General features: G+C 42.8%; 1 protein-coding gene across 1 annotated transcript in view; it reads right to left on the bottom strand.

Moving 5' to 3' along the window:
* Nucleotides 1-27,578, bottom strand: part of TRPC4AP (transient receptor potential cation channel subfamily C member 4 associated protein) — a 33,951-nt gene that overhangs the window by 3,131 nt on the left and 3,242 nt on the right. Inside the window, exons 2-17 of the mRNA XM_079322000.1 lie at nucleotides 20,123-20,251; nucleotides 19,763-19,879; nucleotides 17,435-17,492; nucleotides 16,425-16,480; nucleotides 14,858-14,986; nucleotides 13,607-13,808; nucleotides 11,955-12,143; nucleotides 10,783-10,925; nucleotides 6,730-6,861; nucleotides 5,994-6,052; nucleotides 3,966-4,067; nucleotides 2,581-2,664; nucleotides 2,195-2,285; nucleotides 1,531-1,671; nucleotides 322-430; nucleotides 24-136 (exon numbers count right to left, since the gene is read on the bottom strand). Coding sequence (XP_079178126.1) covers nucleotides 24-136; nucleotides 322-430; nucleotides 1,531-1,671; nucleotides 2,195-2,285; nucleotides 2,581-2,664; nucleotides 3,966-4,067; nucleotides 5,994-6,052; nucleotides 6,730-6,861; nucleotides 10,783-10,925; nucleotides 11,955-12,143; nucleotides 13,607-13,808; nucleotides 14,858-14,986; nucleotides 16,425-16,480; nucleotides 17,435-17,492; nucleotides 19,763-19,879; nucleotides 20,123-20,251 — 1,854 coding nt within the window. The remainder of the gene's footprint in view (nucleotides 1-23; nucleotides 137-321; nucleotides 431-1,530; nucleotides 1,672-2,194; nucleotides 2,286-2,580; nucleotides 2,665-3,965; nucleotides 4,068-5,993; nucleotides 6,053-6,729; nucleotides 6,862-10,782; nucleotides 10,926-11,954; nucleotides 12,144-13,606; nucleotides 13,809-14,857; nucleotides 14,987-16,424; nucleotides 16,481-17,434; nucleotides 17,493-19,762; nucleotides 19,880-20,122; nucleotides 20,252-27,578) is intronic.

The raw sequence follows: 27,578 nt of genomic DNA, 5'->3' as shown, positions 1-27,578 counted from the left end.
CCAGGTCCCTGCCAGCTCCTTACCTGTGTCAGTGTCTGCACATGGATAATGTTGATGAGACGGAAGAGGAAGGACATTCTCATGGACATCTGGGACATATAGGACAACAGGCGGCACTCGGACAGGACTTCTGCAACTGCAGCAGGAGCAGAAACAATCACCAGCTGCTGCAGGTTCACACATGCTGAGCCAAGCACTGGGGCAGTAAGAACTGCTGCTCAAACTTTCAGGGTGGCATTTCCCTGTCTAACCCCCTAACTGTCAAAGCCCAGGTTGAAATGAACCGTTTTCACCATTCCCAGCCCATTGCTTCCTGCTCACCTTTAGCATCAGACTGATTCTCAAAGCGGTCCAGAGACAGCGTGATGCAGCGAACGAGCATGTTGGAGTCCACCAGAGAGCTGTTGATCTGATTTAAAAATATCTGGAACTGAACAGAAAGGTTTAGAAAGGCTAGAATTTAACAGATTTAAATATATTCATACTCAGGTTCAGTAGATTTTTGTTATCTCTAACAAGGTAAGAGGAGACATCACTCCCAGCCCAAGCCACCGCTGGCACTGAGAGCTGACTAAAGGATCCCTTAAAGACACAATGGAATGGAAAAATGCCATCCTAGCACCCCTAAAATCTATGTCACTCCAATGAAAGTGAGATTTCATACACCATTTTTTCTGAAAGAGGGGGAATTCCTGCAGCTCCATGTTTTCCTACCCTGATTTTGTACAAGCAGACAGCACTAGGGAGCAATACAGTGAGGGAATCACACAGAATGAAAACTAAATCCAGTTAGATATCAATAAACAGGAAGCACACAGGAAATAAAAAGACATTCTCTAAAATGAGTTAATTTACTAGAGAAAACCCCCCAAAGCAAATACAGTTTTCTTTTAAATACATTTATACATCCCTTCTCCAAGGTCTACCAGACCTAACAGCAATGAGAGAAAAATTACAGAAACAAATGCAAGAGTATAAGGCCATTCAGAACCTGCCCACCAGCTGATGCTTTATGTCCAAAGTGCACAAGAGCACAAAACCACTCTGCACAGAGCTGTCCATTGATGTGCAGCTCAACTTTATAGTTAATTATATAAGCTATGGCTTCTTAAAGCATCTCTCAATTCAAACAACATCAAATATCTATGTCTGTTTGCAGTATCAAGTATTTTAAGCCTTATTCATGAAGGAATTCCCACTGCAAGCTCCAGTACAAGATTTTTTGGAGCTCAATGTCCACAACTATCACTTAACTGCAAATCTGGCTACTTCTCAAGAAATGTTCTACTACCCTTGAGCCTGACCTTAGACCTACCTGATGATGGAACAGAGTGATATTTGTTGACCAGCTCAGGACAGCTGGAGCACTGCTGAAAACACTGAGAGACTTTGGCAATTCACCCCTTAATGTTTATTGTGCTCCAAGCTCTAAAACCACACCAAACCCAAGTTAATCCAAGTTTTAGTGCTATGTTTGGTTATAAAAGGGTGTAATTTGAGCCACAGGGGGCAGATCTTACAAATATTTACCTTCTCATCTGTGTTGATGTACTTGTTGAACCTCTTGAATGCATCAATATTGAATTTCATCAGCTCTCCCAGAAGGTCAAAGTAACTCTGAAGCACATCCCGTGACTTGCACTCACTATCAACAATGCAGTAGAGAATATGCTGGCAGGGGAGGAAAACATGTTATTGCTACAGCTTAGATTAAACCAGCAGCACAACACAGACTCTGATTTAACCAAGATTTACATCATTTATCTGCAAGTTCTTGGGTGACTGGATGCCACAGCATCAAACTAAAGACAAGAATTCAGATGAGTCTTCTGTTAAAATAACTTCCCAGTGATGCAGGTTATACAAATGGCCACATCTGGCTGCCACAAGCTGAATTCACAGCTATTTTTTATAAGTGTTCCCAGCATTTGTCATAGTTACACAGGAATAAGGGGCAGGTTTTAATTTAATATTTTTGTTGCATCTATTATGATTTCTCCAGTGTGATCTGTGATCCTGATTTATCTCCCTGAGTGTTTATTCCCCCACTACTGCAAGGGGGCCTGAGTGGCATTCATGTCCCTGTTGAGTTCAAACCCAGCATAATATTTAACACTACAATTTTATCCATTTTAATCCACTGCAGATAAATCCTCCTTGATTGCTATGGAGGATGCCTGACAAACTTCTTTACCTCCAGGAGTCCTCTCTTGAGGAGGAACATCTGGTCTGCATAGGAGGTGGTGCCTCGCAGAAAACTTTCAACAGCCCTTGCTTGCCAAAACCTGAGAAAGAAAAGAAAGGAGGTGTTAGTTTTGGGACAAGGGAAGTACTTGATCACAACAACTGTCATTTAAATCCAGTTTCATGATCTGTTTCATTGTATTCTGAATGCAGGCAGACCTGTTGATCCTGCAGAAAATCACTGGCTGTGATTTCTTCACACCTGCACTGTCACCACAGCACAAAGCCAGACCTTTCCACAGCTTATTCTCCAGCATTCTCAGCTGCTGTAAGCTGGATGAAACCAAAGTACATCCCAGGGGTCTCAAACAGCTCACAGAGGCAAAGAGAACCCACCTGAAGGAGGATTCTGCAGGTTCCTTCTTCATGACCTGAAGGAGTCTGGTCAACAAACCTCTCTTCCCATCACAGACAAGGCTCCTGCAGCAGGTGGAGAAATGACAGCTGAGTGGAAGGGCTGAGCACAGAATCCAATCACTGCTCCAGAGCTTTGGATGATTAAAATCTCAGTATTGAAGTAAACAGTACAAACATTGTGCTAGTTCTACCTGCCCTTGGTAAATATCTGCAATACCTGTAACACGACTTACAAGTAAGTCCAGAAGAAAATCTTTCTCTCAAAATTTTGATGATTTCAGAAATACCAATTCACACCTTGTGTGAATCAAGAGATAAAAAAAATACTATATTTGAGCTTAGGAATGAAAGAACCCATTTTTTCCCCTCATAAAATGTAAAGAAAAGTCAAAATTTCATTTAGGAGGCAGAGCAGAGTATGGAAAGCTGGATGCTACATGAGATTGGAGTAAAAGCATAGAGGCTGTAAAACTGCAATTCTGCTTGTATTAAACAGCTTCTTCAGTGCAGTACCCACCTGCATTAAACTCATACAGAAGTAATGCCTTGATCTCACATATTAAGAAAAGCAACATGAAAACTAAATACTAGGGGTGAAAAAAAAAGTTCTTCCCAATGAGACACAGCATTATCATAGTAACTCTAATCTAGAAATCCTCTTAGAGATTCCCTTTTGGAGTGAGGTAAATCTGCTCTGTGCAGACCAAGTCCCTGCTGATACCCTGGGAGTATTCTGACAAACTAAATTCTGCAAACAACCTTCCATCTGCTGAGGTTTATACATCAGAACCCTGTATTAAAGAGATTATTAGATCAAAACAGTCCATCTAACAGATACTCAAATGAAACAGAAGAGATTCTGTAAGTGGTTTAACATGTTAATCTAATTTAGCTTATTCTGGTTATTAGCTGCTCTTAAAATACTCTGAGCAGACACTTGGATGTGTGCATGCAGCCTGGAAATGGACACTGATGTGTGCACACACTGCTCCTGAATGCCAGAACTAAGATTTATTAGCAGGAGCAATTCATGATTTCAGGGATCAGATCTTTCCAGGTCTGTCTGCAATGCCTGACCTGAGGAAGGCCAGACAGGCACACCCAGCACATCACAGTGAAATCTGAGCCATGAGCTCAAATCCCTCTTTTCAGGGGTTATAAAGTTGCTTGTGGTTTTAAAAACCCGAGATTTGCTAATGACCATCAACATCCCAGAAACCTGGACACCTCCCACTGAAAGGAGTCACTGAAATCAAAGTGTGCTGAACAGACAGAGATCAAACAAAACAGCTGATGTCAAACTTCCAGTCTAAGTGCTTCCAAAAGTCTTAAATTGCCAACCCACAGCCTCAGTCCCCTCTCACCTGTCAGTGTTGACAACTGCATCCACCTCAGGGATGTTGGCTTTATGGGAGATTGCACTCAGCTCATTCAGCTCCTGGCTGTTCAAAAGCAGATACTTGTTCCTAAAGCAAGACAGTGGGGGAGGAGGGGAGAAAAGCAGCATGAATTCAAGAAGCAAAAATGCAATTCCATGAAAAGCAGAGCCACAGGCTGCAGGACTGGGCAAGCTGCTTTCTCCTGGCTGCTGCTCACTCTGCTCCCTGTACCAGGCCAGTCAGCTGCAGCTTGGAAAAACTTCCTCCAAAATTTACCAAATGCCACTTCCAACACTGACTAGCTTTGAGATGATGGTTCTTTGCTGACTTGTTTGGCATCATATGGTTTTTAATTTTTTTTTTCCAATAATGCTAATTTTTAAAAAAATCTCAGCAACATTTTGCTCAATTTCAGATGAAAATATTAAATAACAAACTTTTTCACAGCCTGCAGTTTTTCTCCACCCTATAGTGATTGCTCCCCTTAAATAATAAATCTTTAGGTAAGAAAGCAGAAACTGCAAGAAAGGACTCAGTCATCCTGGCATTTGATCATCTGAACAAACTTTACCCTGGAAATATTTAAAATATCATGAAATGTAAAGATCCAAATAAGAATTGATATAAACCCTAGGAATGTACAAGAATTTTTTATCAAATATTGATTTTTTTCATACTGAAAATAAATTATTTTATCTGTAAAGTGAACTAAATGCAGAATAAATCTGACAGAGGAGAAATGTAGTCCAGGGGCTCCCTCTGCCCAATGGCAGGGTGCTCCCTGAGAGCCTTTCTGCTTCCAAGTGTTCAAAATCAGCAAAGATTCCTTTTCAGGAAAGCTCAGGGAGCAGAGGAGGCAGTGATGAGTGTGAGGCTCCTTTTTACTTCCAACACTGTCATTAGGTTAGTGCTCACTGAGGCTCTTGTGTAAAGACTGAACAGATTTCTGAACTGAGAAGAGAGCCCTCCTCTCCCTGCAATAAACAGTTCTGCAAATCTGATTTGGACACAATTTCACTGAATTAGTATCAGTGAAATATCAGCATACAAGTACTTTGCTCCCATCTTGTCCTCAGTTAACACAGCTTATCTGTGATTTCATAGAAAGTTCATGGAGTTATTGAAACCCCCCCAAACAGATTCCACACATTCCACTTGCCCATATGTTACAACTGGGAGCTGTTTTCTGCTCAAACAAGCCTGAGATCTCCTGTAGCACTTAAGCAGCAACATCACCTACAGAGATTTTATTGGAAAACCTGGAATGATTCCCAGGCAAACAATGTCTTGCATGAAGGATTTACAATAGGTCAGCATTCCTTCCCTGTCCAGCAGCTCCCCATTCTCAAAGCTAGTATTCCACAATCAAAAAGGTTGATATTTGGAATCTACCCAACAGGAATAAAATCCTGCACAAAAATCTCAGCCTGGCTCTAGCAATGAGCAGCACCTGAACTGTAACATGCCTCTAACACAGGGGTTTGGAAGAGGTGGAAATCATCTCCAAAGACTGAATGAGAGCAACAGGACACTGATGGAATGTAGGATGCAATTCCACAAGTCACAAACACCTCTGTACCAGCAGCACAGCATTAAAGAACCCTAAGCAAACTGCATCACCCCTCTAATTAATTCAGCAGACACAAGTTTTCCTAAGGATGACTTCTGAAGGCAGAAAGAAACTTTCTTCCTATTTCCCTGGCTCACTGTCAGGAAAAGAGGAAAGCTGCTTCCTTATTCCTTCAGCCAGAAAGTGTTAACTCATCCTGTGCATGTTTCAGCTCATTTCAACATGAGACAAGATGGGCTGGATTCAACCTCACCAGACATATTCAGACATGCCCACCACAGTGCAAATTCTTAGGCTGTTTCAGCAAGAGCTGAAAGGAACATGAAGTTTAGGGACAGCACAACATTCCTTTCATGTGGAGCCTGCCCCATGCCCAGGACACCTGGAACCACAGCCAGGCAAACAGCACCAAGCCACAACCCACCACAGCTTCTCATACTCACTCATGGTGGTCACTGAAGCTCTGAAGAAGCCTCAAGAATTGGATCTTTAAAGTAATGTCCTAAAAGGAGACAAGAACAATAAAAAAAATCATTATTGCTTTAGTATTTTTGGCTATCATTACCAAGCTAGCATGAAACAGCTGAATAGAAAACCTTTCTGAATCAAACCCCCTGGGAGAGCAGAGCAAGTGACTTGCATAAATGGAGAGGCTGCATTTCCCTAAATAGAAGTGGAGATTGCCTCCAAACCTATGCACATAACAGGTAATAATTCCTTCTCTCTGAAAAGGCAAAAAAGCTGAGAATTATCCTGATCAATTCAGGATGTCTAGGTTTGGAAAGAAAAAACATATGAAGACTCCAACACAAAACCCAAACCCCATAAACCTGACTGTGGCACAATTTGTATTCTGTGCCTCTCCTAGGTATCATTTCTTTGAATTTTGATTGTCTTCTACTTCTAGCCTCCAGGGTCCAGAAATTTACTCCTTTCTCAGTTCCCAAAATCAGTTCCTTAAAATCAGCAAATGAACTAGGAGAGAGGGGAGAGGCTAAACTGGCCCTGCTGAATTGCTAGCATGAGCCAAGGATAACTTCTGTAAAATCAATAATCCCCCAAAATCTGAATGCTGCCACATCTTAAGTCATTGATTACACAGAGTTAGTCAGCACAGCTCCTCAGAGCTGTGTGCCAGGGTGGAAGTGAAGTGTGAGCAGCCTTGCAGCAGCTCCTCACCGGGCTGCAGTCACAGTTCTGGTTGTGTCCGTGCAGGACCAGGGCTGAGGCAGAGTGCTTCCTCCAGATGAGTTTGTCAAACAGGTTGTTGAGGCCAGGAATCAGTCTGAACTCTGCTATCATTTTATGAACCTGGGGAACAAGAGAGGTACAAAGATGTCTGCTCCAGTCTCAAGCAGAGATTTGGAAACAGAAGTGCACAATGGTGTCATTCTCTGACAAAAGAATGTGAATTCTTGCATCAAACAGCAAGAGTTTGTGTTAATCACTGCAGTTTCCAGTTGGTGGATATGGATAGAAAACAGATATTTTGGGATAAAGCTCTTCCCTAGTGCTTCAATTAATCAGTATGTCTCTGGAAGCAGCTTTGGGCATCAGGACATCACTTCAAGCACACTGAAAATGCATCCACACCAAACAGTTGAGCTGGGGATATTCTGCAACCACTCAATTCCCTCCCTGTCCTTTCCCTCTCCACACACAGGGCTGCAGCTCAGGCAGGCCTCTGATGACAACAAAACACATCAATATTGGTTGTGTTCATGTGACCTGAGCAGGAGTCCTGAGCAGAGAGCAGCAGTAACACAACCACACCACACTGCTCCTCCAGGTTAAAGAGAAGATGAACTTGAGAGAAAAAAAAAAAAGGTCAAACTGCTCAGGTTCATTTATCAGTCTGCATGGTACATCTTTTTTATTCATATAAAAAAAAGCTAATAATTTTGGTGTGAATAGCTATTTAATACCTTCAGTCTAAGATGAGATACTTTTGATGTAAGGAATTTAGAAGATGAGGACTACAGGAAATAGAAAGTGGGATTCTTATCAGCTGTATGCCTAGGACAAGCATTATTCCTTGAGATGTGGTTACAAATGAAAATGACATGACTAGAATATCCAACATTCTGCAAAAATTAAGTGCCCAAGTAACAGACATGTTCATTAAAATCAACAAACAAAATCCCTCAAAAATACCCCAGATTATTCCAAGATCCAGACCAGCACCATTGCAAGCAGATCAATCTACTTTGCTCTATTTACTCAAATACCTGAATGAATCAAAGTATCTGAAGCTGATGCTCTTTTACAGGTTTTAGTTCTAGTTTGCAGCACAGCAATGGCTTTTTGCACTCCTCTTGGCTGTAGGCACCTGCTCTCCCATCTCTATGGAAAACACATTCCTGTAGCTGAACACCTCAAATACACACCTGAGGAGCATCCAGCTCCTTCCCACCCACTGACAGATTGCTGAGCTTGGAGTCCTCTGGTGCTCCATTATTTTGGAACACTCTTGGACACTGTGGTTCAGTACAAAAGCAATCTCTGAGAAATCTCTGCAGTGCCCCTGTCCCTCCATGGCACAGGCAAACCAGGAAGAAGCCAAGCATGTGAGCTGCCTGCAAGAGCCTCAATCCTCACTGAAGGAAGAACTCTCAGCTTGAACTCCTCAATCTGCTCCTTTCCAAATGACTCAGATTCCACATCTGTGCAGTTTAGTTTGCTCAGCTCTGAATTCTCACCTGACCAAGCTCCTCAGTCACATCACTGCCTCTGCATCACTCTGTCTCCCAGAGACCAAACTCATTACAACTGCTCTGCCTGAGAATGCCAAGACAATCCCTGCTCTACATTCAACCTTCAAGCTACTCTGGCTTTTTCCTGCTGCCATCCAGCTTCACAGGAATTGCTCTGTTGCTTTCACAACACTAAAACTGTCTCTGCTAAGCTGAATTTCTGTGTGTGCAGTGTGCCTCCCTACAGCAGGAGCAAGGAAATCAACTGATGGCTCTTCACCACAACACAGACATGCAAGACAGCCTAGAAAAATACATAAGGAGAATAATTTAGGGTGTGACCATAATGAGAAGGCAGCAAAGGCCCAGATCTGCAGAGAAACACCACTTATTCCCAAGGGTGAGATCATCCCCAACGTGGCAACAGGAGGAGCCAAGTCACTGCTACTACAGTTCCCAATCTAGGCAAATTAGCCAGCAATCAAGTTTAAACCAAGGATTCAGAGATTCATTTGGGGACAGGTGGAGTTTGGGAGGCTGCACCTTGCTTCAAGCAAATGCCAGACCATTATGTCTATTATTACAGTAGACTGAAGCAGGTCTGTGATGCCCTTAATAAAATTCTATGCAAAATGAATCCAATCTAAAACCAGCAAGTCCTTTGGCTGCTCAGACTCACACCACATATCTGTGCTTTTATTCCAAGTTTTATGCAGATTAAGGAATGAAGGATGTAGCATGAGTTTTAAAGACAGAGGATTTAAAAAAAAAAAAAAACAAAAAACAAAAAAACAAAAAAAAAAAAAACAACCAAAACCCCCCAAACCAACTCCCCAAAAAATAAACAAAAAAACCCCCAAACTGGTTCTGGACAAGAAGTGTTTGGGAATGCAGTAACTTTAATCATTCACAAATTCAGTCCTGAATCAGTCCTGGGAAGAAGTGAACTGCAGGCCAGTTTATCTTTAGTTTCTCCATTTGCACAGGGGCAGAAACAGCAGATGAAGGATGAGAGTTGTGTTCCCAGGAAATTAAAACATAAATTCATCTTCAAAGCTGGCTCCAGCAGCAGACTTTTTGCCATGTCACATTTGATAGGAGCACATCAGAAGTGACCCAGGGGGGAGGGAATCCAGCACCTCCAGCTCCCTCCAGCAGCAGCAGGATGAGTGTAGGTTGCCAGCAGTTTCTGCAGTGTCTATAAACCTGCATTCTTGTGGGGAATTCAGGCAGGGACTAATTATCTGCCTTGATACAATGGAAAAGAAAAACTCCTCCTAATAGATCCATGTTCTGGTAGTTTCACTTATGTTTTGGGCTTTGTTTACATTTTATTTCATGCCTAACAGAAACAGCATTTCTAAAAGGAATGACAACATGATTAGGAGTTGTTTGTGGTCATGACTGGTTTCTGCAAGAATTACTGGTTCCCTCTGCTTCCTCATGTGCAGAATCTGCTTCTCTTAATGCCAAGTGTCTGCTTAGAATCACAGGATGGTTTGGGATGGGATGTTATAGCCCATCTCATTCCCCTGCCAAGGGCAGGCACACCTTCCACCAGAGCAGCTGCTCCAAGCCCCAGCCTTGAACACTTCCAGGGATGGGAAGCCCACAAGCTCTGCTGCAGGTTCAGTGGGAACAGGTCAGTTATGTTTGGGACTGAGCTACAACTGCCCCTGTACTCAGATGAAGAGATTTAGCAGATTGCCCTGGGAAGTGTTTGTTACTGATTCTCTAGGAGGTTACTACCAGAGAACAAAATACTCCAGAAAAATGTGCTCCAACCTCTGCCCACAACACAGCCTCTCCTGTCATACAACAGCCTTTCAGTAACTCCCACCAGTTTGGCCCTCCCAGTGTTCAGGACATCTGAATGCTCCTGCTATCCCTGCCGAGCTGAGCAGGCTGCCAAAGCTGGAAACCTGTCAAAACTGCACCAAGGATTGCTTTGCTTTTCCCTTCACAACCTGCTTTTGACCCATTTAAATCAAACCACAGCTGAGCTGCAGTGCCTGGTTCTTCATAAGCCTGTGTGAGGCAGGGAACAATTTTTTTTTAATTTCAAAAGGAAGAAAGGCAAAGGAAGGGATGAGTGGGATTTCCAGGGAGTGACCAGTGCAGACACTGAAGTGCATCTTACCAGCTGGGAGTTTAATAGCATGCTCACACCTTGCCAAGTCATTGCAATATGCTGCAAAAATCATCCAGAAAGCAGCCAAAGAAGGGTAAGGCTGAAGGGGCTCCATCCCAGCTGGTCACCAGGAGGGGGAGAACACCTGACTGCAGCTCCTGCAGCATGCAGGCACCCACACAGGAGGTATCCTCCTGCACTCCTCCTGCAGCAGAGCAGAGTGACCAGCACTGCCCCAGCTGCTGCCAGGGAAACTCTGCCTGTTTTCTGGCCAGGCCTGCCAGGATGGGACTGCCCAGCTTTGCACCTTGAGCTCTGCCCTGCTCTTGCTGTGTCCATGACCTCACTCATGAGCACTCAGGGTTAAAAAGGCACCAGGTGTGAGTGGGAGCATCCACTGGGGCTCACCTGATTCCTCTGCCTGCCCATGAGCAGCACACAGAGAACATACAGCACCTCCAGCTTGTACATGATCTCGTGCATGATCTTCATGGACTGGGGCAGCTGTGTCCTTGTGGAGGTGTTGGCCAGTCCACTCTCATCTGAAGACTCTGAAAAAAGATGGCAAAGATGTGAGGCTGAGGCAGCTTCAACAGGAAAGGATTTGTTACAGTTGTTACTTTTGACACTGAATACTGCAAATGCAGGAGCAGCACATCTGCTGGAATTTTCTTCTTAACTAAAAATAGTGATGCACAGCAAATAACCAATTCAAATTATATGACAGAGAAAAAATACAGCTGAAAATTTAGAGGAGATAAAATCAGATTTTTAAAATTCTTTTCCCATAATGAACTAAATGGCAGCATGTCCCAAAAATAAGTAGGCTCACCTAAATGAATTAATAGACTACTGCACCAGGGCATGGCAGAAAGATAATAAAAGTAGATGGGAGATTATCAGAAGCACTTACTATTAAATCTACTTTCATTTCATACCTAAGTACCACTATTCTTAGGCCACAGTTAAATAAATTTCATAGCCTTAGAGAGAATTATCCTGCTAAGAGCAGAAATAGGAGTTTGAAGTACTTTGAGTTCTACCAGACAAACACTCCATTTTTGTCGTGCTAAAGGGTGAAGAAACAAACCACATGTGCTCCAAAGCATTCTCTTAAGGTTGTATTAACACTTACACTGGAACAATTATTTAATTAACTTCTTTAATTTAGCTGAAACTACCCTTCCTTTTTAAAGAAGGGGTCACTTGCTTGGTGTGAAGCATTTGAACCCAAAGTCATGAGCCCAAGTTTTAGAATAAAATGCTGGTGAAGCCACTCACCTCAGGAGGGTTATTTTAAACACTCTAGAGGAGGTTAGGGCTGGGGATGCACAGAACTTCAGTGTTAGCTAGGCATGCAAAGGGCACACACTGCTGGAGGATTTCTCCTTTGCCTAATTTCAATTCAGTAAAAAAATCAGTGCTACAGGAGAACAAAACAAGAGTCAGACCTCAAGGTTGAAATGCGAGTCCTCCACGCAAGGAAAGGGGAATCAGGACCAGATGAAAGAAAAGCAACATGTGGCAAACCCTGAGCAAGGTTTAACATGCTGGTGGCTGGAGGGATGCAAGCCAGCTACCTGTACTACTCTGCTCTGCCTCTTCATTTGCCACTCTCATCAGTGCATCCAGCACCAGGGCATTGTCCAGCCAGGTGTACCACTCCTCCAGCTCCTGCAGGAAGCTGGAAGTCCCTGTTGTTTCAGACACCTTCCGTGTGGCCAGTTTGCACAATCGCTCAATGAAGCCTGGAATATTCAGAAGTGTAGCTGAAAAAAAAAATAAAAAAAAAATTTATTACCGTTTAAGATCACCACAAGGTACCAGCAAATCTATTTTAGGAATACAGAAGTGCATAGTTAAAAAGATTTGGTTAGGATGACCTGAAGGTGGAAGAATTCAGTGCACTCTGCTGTTAAGGAACTGGAAGAGAGCATCCATATCCCAGGATTAATTCAGTGCTGTTCTCCACTCTTATCAAGGAACTGATCTGGCTGAACACTAAGCTGGCAGAAATAAAGCAGCCTTTGGAAGGGCAGCTCCACCTCCTCCTTCCTCCTACAATTTCCCTCTGTGGTGTTGGTGTGTAGTGACTGAACTGCAGCAGGGAGGAAAGCTGACAGCTTCTCAAGTAGGCTCCTGGATTAACTCCTCAGGGAGTAAAACAGGTGGAGAACACACCACAGCAGCCCCAGCTGGGAGGGTTTTGACTGGAACTGCACCCTCAGAAAGAGCATTGCAAGGACACAACTCACTCCTCTGCAAGTGTTTGGGGAGGTGCACTTTGCCCTCAATAATAATTTAATTACAGGGCCTGTTTATTAAAGATACATGGCTAAAGCTTCACTTCCCACTTGTGGGAAAGGAGAAAAGGACAAAGAATTTGGCCATGAACATTACATGAGTGTTGCATCTCTGAAAAAATAGCTTCCTGATAAAATTTTAAAAATAGAATATTCTGTTAAGCCTTAGAATTAGTCTCTGATTGTGCCCATAAAAATGATTAGCTGAACATTTGCTTGGCATGGGTCTATGCAAATATCTGCTTCAGAAGCCCAAAAGCTTTTCACACAATAAGAACTGAAAACAGCAGATTCTGCATTTAATGGTACTTTTAACTTTTTCAATCCCTACTCATCCTTCTAGGCAAGACTTCTGAGAAGTACACAGCAAAATAAGGAAACCTGCACTGTGCCCAAACTTAAGGTTGAGATCAGCCCCACAGATATCCAAGGCTGATTTGGTAACACTGGGCAATATAATTAATAATAAACATACTTCTCTTTTTGATAAAGACATCCTGTTCAGGACAACATCAGATAAAATCAGAGAAGGAACTGCTCCAACAGCAAGCACACTGCAGGCAGCTTCAGTTCAGGAATTCATACTTTATGGAGAACACTGAATTATTGAGAGCTGCTAATGGGAAGTCCATGGATGTGGCTGAGACACAGAAAACAAATCCAATTATTTTAAGCCACTCAGAGAATGCTGAAATGACAGAAATGAACCCACCCTAATTAGCAATACCATCTAAAACTAAAAATACAAAGTTTCACTAACATGAAATATTGTTTCCAGGAAACAATCTGAGGGTAGTGAATCAAGAAAAATGCTTTATAAGACACAAGCCTTTCAATATCTTTCAGAAACAACACAGTGTGACATTGAGAAGAGGAAAACTTTATACATTGCTGAGGTAATTCTGATTTGTTCACAGCACAGCAATTACCTTGATTAATTTCAGCTCGGGAAGGGCCCAAGTTTTTTTTCTGCTGGGCATTTTTGGCCAGAAGTGTGTGCTTGTCATCACTGCCCGTGTCCAGCTCCGAGATGGTGACAGCCAGGATCCTGCAGAAGTTGGCCAGCTGCTGCTGGTCAAAGCTGGACACCAGGCTGGCCAGATTGGGAATATCATCCAGCTGGATCATTTCCTGCAGGAGGCAACACCAGCTCAGTCACATGTGATGGTCAGTAAGTGAACAGGATCCTCCCTGGGTTATTCCAGTGTTAGCTGGGATTTACAATGGTTGCCAGGCTCAGCAACTCCAGAAGTACAGATATCCACATTTTAAACACTATTTTTATATTTGCAAAAAACCTGGATGCCTTTTTTAACTAAAAAAACCACAACCTAATTTAATATATAGATTATGTTTAGGTATTAGAAGTTTCAATTTTGTTTGCCAAACCTGTAAGAGCTTCTAAATTATTTCTCAGTCTTTTAACCTAAGGTTTATTTTTAATAAAAAGATGCTGAAAACAGATTTCAGAAAAAAAACCTACTTTTTTTTTCAAATAAACCAAGCTTGTTTCCTATTTCAGGAAGTACATCAACCTCCATCTTATCCTAAATAATAAAGTGTCAAGTTACAGACTCCTGGCCTTCTCCACAAAATGTACACACTTTCCAATCAAGTTTTTCCCAAGGTTACACCTCGAGTATTTTACCTGCATCACATCAGGGCACTGAGCTGCAATGATGCTGGTAAATAAGTTCAATAACCAGGTTTGTGCAGAAGATTTAAGAACCCTGTGTCCGTAGCCTACAATTTCTTAAAGAGGTGACAAACAGCCAGTAATACAGGAAGCCTCCCAGATGTGAGGAAGACAAGTAAAATATGTGAGATACAATCAGGAGGCAATGATGAAAACTGCATTTATATGAGATTCATCTTCTTTATTTGTAATACTGGCTGTTCTTTGATGACAGTGAGGTACTCAGGTCATGAGGGGATAATTCCCATCATTCTATGAACTGGGTAAAAGCACTGCAAGTGTGACAGCACAGGGAGAGTTTGGCTTCTTCATGAGAAATGACTGAAGTTAATTACCACTGTGAGCAGGCAGGTTTGAAATAAGCTCCAAGAAGTGAGAATGACAGCATAGAGGACTATGCTCAGCAACTCCTCAAAGAAACAGCCCTCTTCCCTCCACTGGGCTGAAAAGCCATACAAATGATATTAAGAAAGCTGTAACCAACCTTTTTAACTCCCAGGATATCTTCAATGAGTGTTGCAGTTTGTAGGAATGTCTTTTTGTTTGTCATCAGTGTAAACAGGAAGAGCACAAAGTCGTTCCTCTCTGCCAGCCGCCTCGTGACCCCCTCCGTCTGGAATGAGCACACAGAGCCACTGAGAGCCCACACTGAGCAGCCACATGGCCCAGCACAGCCCTGCACATGATGTGCTGCTCAGCCAGCTGCTCCTGGAACCAGGAAATCCTGTGTTTGTGCCAACAATCCATCTCCTGTCCCTGTCTGAAGCCAACGTGGTGCTGGCAGCACGGGCAGGATGGGGCTTCACCTCAAGGCAGGTGTTTCCTGGTGAAATGTGAAGCCAGCCCAGCCTGCCTGGGCACACAGCACAGGGCCTGGCTCTGCCCTGCCAGACTGTGAGCAGCTCCATGCCATGCTCTGCACACACAGCAGCTCCTGAACCCTCAGCTCTGCTGAGCAACCCCGATCAGCACTGGCCCAACTGAACAGGGTGATGAACCCTGAAGTCAGGCATGAAAACCCAATTAAGGCTGCCTTTCATGCTCTGAGCTCTGATGACAGCACAGCCAGCAACTCACAACTACATCCTCACTGCTTGCACAACTGTCTTATCCACAGCTGACATATTCCCAGTGCACACAGAACCAGACTAGCAAAGATAATTCCCCAAAATTTACAGATAAGCATAAAAACAGCTAATATTGCCCACAGACATTTCTCATCCAATTCCACCTGTAATACGAAAGTGAATTAAAACAGAGCAGCTAGTCTAGAAATTGAAAACTTGTTTTTTAGCATAGCATACTATTCTCAGTTTGCACCAGTTGCATTACCTGCAGTTGAAAAAATAAATCATCCCAGCCAAGGAAAAAAGTGCTCCTTCTCTTCCCCCTCCCATGTCTACACAGAGCCTTATCAGTGAGACATGATCCAGTAAGACTCAAACTCTGGAGATTACACTGATGTTTTTGGAAAAGCTCCAAGCCACTAACTGGCTGTTTAAAAATTTTTTGTTAAACAGTGCTCCTTAGGTTATAGAATAATGAGGTGTGTGATGAAGTAAACAGTCCTGAGGATGTTCCTTGCATGTATAATCTGGCCTTTGTTTTTAGCTTCAGGATTTTAATGACAAAATATTTCCAGAGGCCTTTAAGCCAGCACCTTCCTGGCACTGATCTGAACTAAAATCCAGCACAGAGTTGCAGGATCAAATTTAAAACCCTTTGCCAGCTCCAAATCTGAATAAGACCAGCAGTAGCTGGGCTTAACAGGCATCCATTCCCAGCTTCAGATTTTAAGCTGGGACATAACAAAGGCTGGCACAGCTTTCCTATGGAAACACACAAAGATCTAAACAAAGGAACTTAAGCTTGACAATGCAGCTAAGAAAACAAATTATTTGAGCAACACATCAAAAATACAGAGTGATCCTGTATTTAACTGAAGAAATATTAATGTAAAGCTTCAAAGTAAGTTTAAATTACACTTAAAAGAGTCTATTTATTGTGTTATCAAGTAGCACATGTAAAGTGACCAGGAGAGCTGTACTTACACATATACAGGTGTTGTACAGTATGCTTAAGCAGTCCTTGATGAGGTCATCACTTACTGCAAAGGAGAGAGCAGACAGTCAGTCCTTCCCTGCCAAGGGACACCAGTGCCCCTGGGAGGGACACACAGAGCCATGGGATGGGTGACAATGTCAGGCTGCCAGCTCAGAGATACATGCAAATGCCTTATGGGATACAAGCCACAAGAAACACTCTACACCCAACCTGTCCACATGCTAAATTATTTTTGTGTCAGGGAAAAAAATTACAGCTTATGCAGTTTTTTCCACTGGAAACTCATGCTTGTTTGCTCAGCACCTGGACTTCATAGAAAAACTTTCAATCTGCTTTACCACAGCATTTTAATATTTAGAACATGTTTTCAGTACAGACCTTTAATTGCCTAAAGCTCCAGTTCAAATCACTTCACCTTTGAAGTTCCCTGGCTGGCAGGCACAGGGTGCACCATGACATTCCCTTCCCTCAGCAGGGCTCAGGGAACCAGCAGAATCCCAAACAGAGGAAATGAAAACACTGCAGCCAAGCTGCTCCAGCAGGAAAGTTGAGCTGAAGCCACTGCACTCTCCCTCCTTACAGCAACGTGGAAATGAGCAGTCACATTACAAAAAGCTGTTTTCCTGAGCTACTCATCTCACAATCTCTGCAGCTCCCATTACATAAACAATGTTTTGTGGCTTATTATTAATAATTTTTCACTGCAGCTGCAGTCACAGGAACAATAAGAGCTTCCAGTGATTGCAGATTTAGTGCTTGGAGTCAAGTGTGTTGTGCTGAGTGTGTGAACCTCCAGAATTGTGCCAGAAACAGGTGACTCTCCCAAATCCCAGCACCAATCAATACCACAGAGAACAAAGAAACCAATGATTCACTCCTAAATGAATCAACAGAAAATTGCTGGGATGGAAAGAGAACAACAGAAAAATAGAACAATTTCTGTCTGAAACAGAAACACCAGGCAAAAGAAAAAGAGATAAACCACCTATTTACTTACTTTTCTGCTTCTTTTTCTGTGTGATAAGAGTTGGTCTCATAAGAATTTCTACTAAAAGCTGTAAAAATAAGACAAAGAATTAAGGGGAACGATCACAGAGACACAAATAACCAAATAATTTGTCAGTGACTAACAGAAACCTGTCTCTGCTGAAGTCCCAGAGGTGAATAATAAAGGCTCTACAATCAAACCCCCACTGGTGTCAAAAATACATTGATAAATAATAGTTGCATTTAACCTGAAGAAACAGTAAGAGCTGTACAAAATATTCTGCCACTGGCAATTTTTAAAGAATTTGAGCTTGCAAGGAATGGAATTTCACATGCCTCCAGATAACATCAAGGATGGAGATCACACACTGCTTAAAATAAGGAATCTTTAGCAATAACCTGCAAAGAGATACAAAATTTTCAAAGGCTTTCCCTGTATCTTGCTGGGCTTCAAAAACATTTCAGGTCCAGACAGAATTTAGCAGCTTTAGATTTTATCTCTGCATCAAAAAGCCATTGCTTGTGTACAGGACTTTCTATGCATATTTACATTCATATTTCTATTTAAGGAATATAACAATCAGCCTTCCAAGACCAAGACTGTGGTTCTGACTAATGCAGAATTGATCTTCAGTTGCTCTAGTTTGTATTATATTAGCTTAAAACATTTGCAAAATTAAAGCTGACTTAAAAATGAAAGTTGGCAAACAGAAGGAACTGATTCCTTCTGCAAATGCTGCTGGTTTTTAAATTGTTAACAGCAATGCAGGCATCACCCAACTCACAAGATACTTAAGAGTTTAAAACTTGATCTATTAGTCCCATCTTAATGTTACCCTCCTTTTAATGAACTACTGATCCAGACACAGAAGAAATCACCTGACATCACTGGAGGCTACCTTACAAGCACTGATAAATAAATAAATAGGCAACTTTTAAGAGGAATATACATTTTCTAGCATTATTTGTTGTAGTAGCTGTAGCATTAATAGGGTAGAGAAAAATGACTGCAGTAATATAGACCTCATATTAATTATGTTTTAATTCTTGAGTTTTCTGCCTCTCACCAGAGGCAGGAGCAGAAAGGGAATTGTGAGATCATGTTTCTGGGATGGGGTTACATTCAGGTATAAAATCCAGGAGGTTTGTGTATTTGCACTCTCCTATTTTACATGGATTCATATAAAGGGAGGAGGCACTGGGCTGGTTTTGTTCTTCCTCGATGTTAAAGCTGTCAGAATCCAAAAATATTTTAACTCTAACACACTGCAGCCTAGAGAGTACACTGCAAATTGAGTGTCCTTTAAAATTATTCATGTCAGCTCAAAATAAAATCAGCACATGGCACACACAGCACCAGCAGATTTAACTTCTCCCCTTTCAAATCCTAGAGCAGGATTTTTGAAAACACACAGCACTGGCTTCTACCACTGCCTTTAATCACATTAAGCCCACCTCTATCAGCCAGATCTCTGCCCATAGCACCAGGCAATTACAGTGGATCTGATATTCACCATCTCCACTATCTCTCTTTAAAAACAAGGGAAATTTGAAACATTTTCATGGTGTTGTCATTTGCTTGGGTAGCTGAAGGCTTCTGCCCACAACTGACAGCAGCAACTAAACCAGAGCTCATTTCAAAACAACATGAACAGCAGCTCTAAGTAAAAGCAAGCTAAATGTGACAAGGAATAAACAGCAAAATCTGTTTAAACTAAATAAAAAGAGTGTCAATTAGTTCACTGGAAAATACAAATCATGCATTTCTAATGAAAGCCAAGCCAGAGTCAGGCACCATAAAACTGAGCAAATGGGTATTTGTGTAATGTAGAATTAAAGCAAATAAACAAAGTGATAAATTGCCAGAATGTCCCCAGAAATGTTCCCATTCTGTTTAAAAAACTTTGCCACAGATGAAGCAATAAACACAGATAACATGGCTAAGATAGAGCCCTGCTGTGTTTAAGGGAAATTCTCAGTGCTCCAATACCAGTTATTTTATCTCACAACTAAGAATCATTTGATTCCTATCTGCATTCAGAACTAGAACCAAAGGTCTAATCTTTTTTTAAGGTAAAAACAGGCTGGCTAAAGAAATAACCAGGTATTCTACATCATATAAGAACAAAACACCTTGCTTAGGATGCAATTCCTTGGAAAATACACCTTTTTCCTAGTTGGATCAACAGAAAGTGGCACAATTCTAATGCTTAACATCAAATTGGTGAAGTCATTCTGTAGCTTGCATTTAGAAGCTTCAAAGACCCCACTGAAGAGATTTTTTTCAGTGGGATGAGTATCATGCAGATCTTTTGGTATTGAAAAAAAACACACTTACATCGACTCCTCCAAACAAGTCAAAGGTGTATGTGTTTGGGAAACTGGACTCTTGAGCAGCTTTTCTGTCTTCTGTGACATAAACCATGGCTTCCATTGAAAGGAGTGGAGAAATTTCCTGCATGTAGGGGAAAAAATAAAGAGATGGTTCAAAAAGAAAACTGTTCATCAGTATAAACATAATTATCTTCCACTATCTGTGGAATAATCACTGCCTGCATCCCCAGCTCTTACAGCCAATTTTGGACAGATACCATCATGCAGACAGCTTAAAAAATTAACACAGTATGATCACAGCAGACTTTAAAGAAAGCCACAACAACATTATCTCAAGTTTTGGGAAGAAGGGTGCAGCCAGTACCTTCAGGATGCTTTGGCACTGAGAGAAGTCACTGTTTGGGTGGCTGTGCTCATACAGCTTCTGCAACAGCAAGGGGATCCCATTCCATTTTGCTTGTTTATCTCTTTCCTTCAACAAGGCCTCTGTGATCTGCAAAGAAGGAAGAACATGATTCCCATCTTATCCCAATCTTATTCCCCCTTCTGGAAAAAGAGCTTACAAAATCCAGTACCTCCTTCCATGCAATTCATCCAGGCCAAGGAGCTGCAGAATTTTACAGATGTAAAGTATCTTAAGCAGCACTGGGCTTAGAGCAGATGTCATTTAGAATACATAATCTCATTCTGTATTTTTATATTGATTGTGTATTTTAAAATGGGAACACATTAGTCTCTAAACAGTTCCATTAGCAGAACTCCAATTGACAGGTCAGTGAAGGAGGAAATGGGTGTCCTGCCACTATCTCAAATTACACTGGTCTAAGGTGTAGAATGCTGAGGATGGAAAGGCTTCATTACTTGATGCATTCAGCTAGAAAGGAGTATTTCCTCAGCCAATCCCTGGAGTTATTATTGGTCACAGCAACAACCCAAACTATGAAGATTTACAAGCAGGAATATACCAAAGATAGAGAGAAAATTCCCTCTGTAGTCTTGAGCTGGTTCTAAATGGAAACCACCAACTAAATCAGCAGAACAATGCTGGCATTATCCTGAGAAAAAAGCTGCAACCACAAGAAAGAACACTTGGCATTTGCTACTATAAACATCCAAACTTTCTTCAATGTTCCTCCTTTTTCCCTAAAGTAAAAAAACCAGGATGCTCAGTATTCATCACTGTGTTTAGCACCTAAAAAAAATAGCAGCACAAGACTAAAATACTCTGCTTAAATCCACAAAAGATGTTTTGAAGCCTGAATACTTCCAGGTTAATGTCAGGAGAAGCTGTCAAGGAGAAGCTAAGGACCTTAAAATTCACCATTCACTCAATGTCAACTAAACTTCAGCTCCTTTCCTCTCTGATACTTCAGAGGTACCTACACCAACCCCAACATGGGCTTATTCTTCTACACAGGATAAAGTAAAAGCAAACAATTCCAGCAGCATTTTTGGCTGGGTTTATAAATGTGTCCACCAAATAAAAACAACAAAATAAAGAAAATCCCAATCCTTTAGCCAGCACTTCATAGCAAATCTTAGAATATCCTGAGCTGGAGGGACCCCCAGGGTGAGCCAGGGCAGCTCCTGTTCCTGCACAGACATCCCATAACCCCACCCTGAGCATCCCTGGCAGCCTCAGGGCCTGGGCACTGCCAGCACCTTTCCTGATCCCCAGCCTGACCCTCCCTGGCACATTTGTGGGTTTGCTCTGAGTCCCAGGCCTAAACCCCTAAGCTGCTCTCGTTCTGCACCTTTCTGTGGTTAAGTGACATTTCCCTCCCACCTGCTTAAATCTTCCTTCTTGTTCTTTCAGCCAAGACATCGTTCTGAGACACATCTCAGTGCTCAATTCCAAAGGGCCATTCAATTCCTGATTAGACAATTATATGCAAATATACTCCTTGCAAATTTAACCCTTTTCTCTGCTTGTTATACAGAAGACCAGAAAAATGATTCAACTGAAAAACTGAGATTCAAACTGAGAACTCAGCCAGGCAGTGTGGCTGATGTGGGTCCTCACCCTCTCTGTAAGATTGCCAAGCACTTAGGATTCTTTTCCTGATGAAATACCTCAATCTTTAGGTAAATAACAACTTCAAGGGTCTTGAAGTACCAGGTTTTCTTGCTACAGTGATTGAAGCAGCATGAGCACGCCTAGGACACAACATTCTCTTTAGTTTTTAATTTTTTCCTGCTTTCTGATTTCTGAATCAGAGGAATCAACCAACACTCCTGGAGAATGACACAGTTTCCTTCTGAGCAGGAGAAATAGCAGAGGACCAAACCAAAAATCCAAAATGACTTCTCATAATCTGGGCTCTGGGTCAGCTCCTTGGAAGTCACCAAGTCACAGTTTCCATTTCCCCTTGAGATATCAAGCAGATTGAGCCAAAGGAGCTCTACCACTGCCTCATCCCAGGTGTGGGAGGAGGAAAAACCCACAGGCAGTGAGAGGAATGGGATTAATTGCTGGGCAAAGTGCAAAGAACAGACAGCAAAATGCCAGGGAAAGAGTCCAACTCTCCAGCTCCAGCTGATGTGGAAGATACCACAGGCAGGGATGATGAGCATGGGCTGCAATCTCAGGTTCCAGCAGCACAGAGCAGAATTAAGCATTAAATGCTCTCAGGAAAGTCCAAAAGCCTTTAATTAACATTAAAACCTTGTGCTGGGTTTAACACCACATTGTTAATTACATGTATGCTGCTTGGTTTGGGGCAGGATCCATCTGAGCCATCTCCACTCCCATTTCTCTACCAGCAGGGCTTCCTCTCCCAGCCTCAGGCTCTGAGAGGCAGCCACAGGAAACTTTCAGAACTGAAATTCTGAAAGAGTGAAGCAAATGTTTCCTTGCTCTCATCATCATTTAACTGCTTCCAAAAGGAAAAAAAAAAATTAAAAAAAGGTTTTCTTTCTCTTGATTTAACACATCTTTGGTTTCACTGCAAGCTCTGGCTTGTGGTCCCTGCTCTGTATTTGAGGCTACCCTGGCTCTGGATATTTCCATTGTGGCTGGGTGGTATTTGCCAATGCAAAGATTTTTGGATTCTGGGAAGGGATTAAAATTCAATCAGACTTTGTGGAGCTGTCTTTCTTCACAGCCATTTTGGTTAAAAAATGCATCTCCTGTTTTCCATAACAGCCACAAGTCAATGCTTTTCATTTATAAGCAAAAATGGTTTTCTTTTCAGGGAAATTTTACTAAATAGTCATCAAAATCAGCACTGGGTCTTCTGGGGCTCTTTTCCTCTGTGGAATTTTTTGGTCTCATTCAAGCACAAAAAGTGCAATCCAACACTGATTTCTTCATTCACCTAAAAGTTCTGGATAAAATACCTGAAATATTGCAACCAAACTTGAAAAGTTAGGTATAATCTAGCAAGGAGAGGTTGTAGCAGCCCAGCTGGAAGAGGTATCCATTAAAAACCCAAGTGCTGGCAGCTGGGTTTGGAACTGTCATGCCTTACTGGTGTTAGGACACAACAGAATAAGCATCACTTGTGGGAAAACAAGAGCAGCAGCACATAAACCTCTGTAAGAGCCAGGTACAGCAAAGCAACCTGGCACAAAGACCAGGACTCCACACAGCCACTTCCCAGATTGCTGCACACATCCCAGTTCTGGCTCCCAGAGTAACCCAAGGACAGCACACTGGGGCTCTCCAGAGTGGCTCTGTTCCCTGGAAACACAGTGGCACACCCTGCCCACCCAGAGCTCCCAAGGCAGGTCCCAGCCCAAAGCTGTCTGTGCAATCCTGCTCTCACACCTCTGGTTTCCTGAATGCTGCTCCCCAGCCAGGTGAGCACCACCTGGCCAGGACCATCCATGTCCCCCTGCTCCAGCTGGGCCAGCATGGATTTGCTGCAAGGGCAATCAGAGACTCAGAGAGGATTTCAATTCAGAGATAAAAAATGTGTCACCAATCCACCTATGACTGAAAGGCAGAACAGACTGAGTGGTTTTCTCTTGAAAGATTCCCAAGGAACTGGAGCTCAGGATTTCCCAGGAGATTACTCCAAAGACTGATAACTACCATAGGAACACTTTCTGACTACACAGTTGAAATTACTTCTGTGTATAATTTTCCTTGGCAGTATAGAAAGGGCTGAAAAAAGACACTGCATACAACTCTAAGTATTTATTTTAAATTTCTTTCTAATTCTACTGTCCTTTACATCTTTTCAAAAATGAAGAACAGAATGTCCTGAACTTGGAAGGGACACACAAGGACTGTCAAGCCCAGCTCCTGTTCCTGCACAGACACCCCAACAACCTCACCCTGAGCATCCCTGGCAGCCTTGGGGCCGTGCCCAATCTCTGGGGAGCCTCTGGGGGAAGAACCTTTCCCTGATATCCAGCACTGATTTGCACAATGGTGAATAAATAACTATGATTAATACCTACATCTTCATGTAGCTATGTGTTAGTATTTGCCTAAATCCATCCCTTGATCAGTCTGGTCTCACTTGTGCCCCTCCAGGCACAGCTGCTCCAGCAGCACAACAGCAGCTCTTCCCCCCTGCTCAGTGTCCATGTCCTGGCAAGTGCTCAGCATTGTACTACCAGCATTGCCCTGAGATCTCTTGGAGCTAAAGTTTCTCCCAAATCCCTTCCTCTTCCAGAGAGGATTTTCCTTCCCACCTCTGTCCCACACTGGGACAATTTTCCTTGCCCTACAAAGCAAACCTCTGATTTTCCTAAGCTTGCCTCCACCCCTGTGCTGAGCTGTGGTCAGTGACACCTCTCTGTGTCTTCCCAAAACTGCTCATGAACCAAAGGCCCAGCAGTGACAGCAGCAGAAACACCAGGAGCCAATCCTCCACCCTCTGCTCTCCAGGGCAGGGCAAACAGTTTCCTACAGAATTGTGTCTCTATTTCACATTTTACCCTTCAAACATTTCACTGTCCTGCTGAGTGCTCACTACAGGAGGGTGTTTGCTGTCATCTTTCAGAAAGCAAAACCAGTGACTCAGGTGTCCAGGCATCCTTCACAGCACTGAAGGGTTCCTGCTGTGACAGACTTCACAGCTATGACACATCACTTAGAAGGTTTTTTTAATTCAATTTCTCATTGCAACCATACATTTAGACTGGAAGTGCTTTAAAAAAAAAAAATTTCTGTTCTTGGGATTTTCCATGACTGCTCCTGAAGTATATATACAAATGTTAAAATATACAAAATATACAAAAGGTTAAAAGGAAACAGGCACAAGATTATGGATCTTAACAACAAGATGCAAGCACATAGTCTCTGTGTATTTTTAATAAAATTGAAGCCTTTGCATATCCTTTCCTTCAAGCCTTTTAAGGTACACCTTTAAAAAAAGCCAGGAAACTAATATTTGTGCAATTAAATGTTTAATTTTCCTCTGAACAGTAATAACTTAGGAAGTCATCTCTGACAGACTGCCAGAAGAATAATTATTCAGGATTTTGGGGAGTGCCCCACCATCCCAACTCTGCAAGCCTTTTCCTTTCCAGTTGCTAACAACCCATCAGCCTGGCTAAGCTCTCTCCTTCCTCACATAACTTTTCCCACAAAAGCCTGTAAGCAAGGCAAATGAAATGACCCTGCAAGTTTTGGTCTTGACACAACAGCTTGTGCAGGAACACAGCTGCTGGCCCATGGAGAGATTCTGGAAAGCATTCCAAGGGAGAAGCTGGGAACTGCAGCCCTGCAGCTCCAGGACACAACACACTGAGAGCTCTGATCAGAAACAGGGTAGAGCCCCACAAATGTTAATCCTAAGAGGAAACTCTGCTGGGAGAAGTCCATGTAAGAGCAATTATGTCCAGTCTCTTTCCAGCTCCTTGATTTTTCAAGTGCACATCAAGATTCCCTTTGCTAGATTCCCTTTCCTCCATCCTCCCCAGCCCTGCATGGGCCCCCCATCCTTTCTCCTGCCAGCCCAAAAGCCAGGCAAGAACCCAGGGACACACTGTCCTAGGGTAAAACATGCCAGAGCTTCCAGCCAGGCCTAGCCATTGCCACAGCTCCCAGACTACAGCTCTGCTCCCAGAACTGGAAGAAGAGCTGGTCTGCCAAGACAAGGGACAGCTCTCCTGAATCTCCAATCCCCACAACTGGACAATTCCAACCCAGACCTTTGACACCAGCAGCTCTCCAAACCCACTACTATTCTGTGCTCTAGAACAGAGCTGCTAATGTTTGCTTTGCTGACCTTACTCTCAGAGAAAAATAAATCAACTAGTATGTATAATTATATTAATGTCATATTAACTTTCCAGTTACTATTTTTCCTTGGAACTTCCTAAGTTTCTTCTTTAATTCATTTTGAAAGAAAACAAAATCTGTAAGGCTATCTAAGAAAAAGCAGAAGGATAAGGAGTATCACATCTACCTTTTTATTCTCACTCATCTTCAGCCACAAAAAAAATCAGACACCAACAGAGCTTAAATCCAACATAGCCACTTTTTGAACATTTCTAGTGCATGACAGACCTCTGGTCCTGTTACATAATAAAAGCATGTCCAGGCTTTCCAACAGTCCCTCACTGTCCTCCCCTGAAGAGGCCAAGCCTGCTAACACCCACACAATTAGAGCTACTCAAGTGGATTATGTTCACGTGAATGTTGTTTTGTTGGTGCTGTTGTAAGGAGGAAACAAAAAGCTGACTCAAAATCAGGGTTAGGAAGCTACTCCTGCTGATAACCTGCAACGGCAGGAGGTGGAAATCTGGATGTTTGAAGAAGAAAATGTTTTTCTTCCACAGAGCTTTTTTTTGAGTGGATAGGAACTATCCTGTTAAGGGAAGTGTCTGCTCCCAGGGGTAGCAAAGCATGAAATACAGCAGGAAAAATGGACTTCTTTTTTCCATTCTGATTGTTTCAGCTAAGCCTTGGCAATCCTATGAGGGAGAGAGCAGTGCTGACACTCAGCTCTTGGACTGCACCAGGAGCACGTTGGTTTGCCAGCAAATCCCTGGTTAGTTCATTACTACACTGCTCTGTCTGCAGGGATTCCCAGAGCTGCACCTAAATACCCTCTGGTTTCCTGCCATATCCATGTTCACAGCTGGCTTGCAGCAGATGAAGTGTGTACCTTCTTGCTAAGAGGATTTGAGCTTGATCAGCTGAGGCAGAGTGTTCTCGGCTTTCAAGGAACAGCAGCACAAAATTTGTCCCAGAGCCTGTGATCCATGGCACAGCTGTGCCCCAAGGACAGCACACCAGGCCCCTCACCACCAATATTCCTCTTTATTAGAAATGTGTCACTTCTGGAAAACTGTTCTGCTGCTGGTTCACCAGCACCTGCAAAGCCCCTTGCACTGGCTCTGTGCTCAGGGCAGGGCAAATCCTGATCCAAGGTTATGCAATCTGATACCAACACTGAGGCTTGTGTGCAGGGCAGCAGCTGATGCCAGCAATATGACAAAATAATGGCAGTATCTACTGAAATCTGCTTTAGTTAATCAACTTCTTATCACAGAACCATTTAGATTGGAAAAGACCTCCAGGACTGCAGAGTCCAACCTGTGAGTGATCCCCACCTTATCACCCAGCCCAGGCACTGAGTGCCATGTCCAGTTGTTTTCTGGACATCTCCAGGGATGGGGACTCCACCATCTCCCTGGGCAGCCTCTGACAATGCCTGAACCATCCTTTCCAGGAAGAAATTCCTCCTGTTGTCCAACCTGAACCTCTCTGGCACAGCCTGGCGCTGTTTCCTCTTGTCCTGTCCCTGGCTGACCCCTCCTGTCAGGGAGCTGTGCAGAGCCAGAAGTTCCCTCTGAGCCTCTTTTTCTCAAGGCTGAGCCCCTTTCCCAACTCCCTCAGCCACTCCTCATATGACTGA

This window comes from Erithacus rubecula, assembly GCF_903797595.1.
Source record: "Erithacus rubecula genome assembly, chromosome: 18".
Classification (NCBI taxonomy): domain Eukaryota; kingdom Metazoa; phylum Chordata; class Aves; order Passeriformes; family Muscicapidae; genus Erithacus; species Erithacus rubecula.
This window is presented reverse-complemented; position numbering and strand designations above follow the sequence as displayed.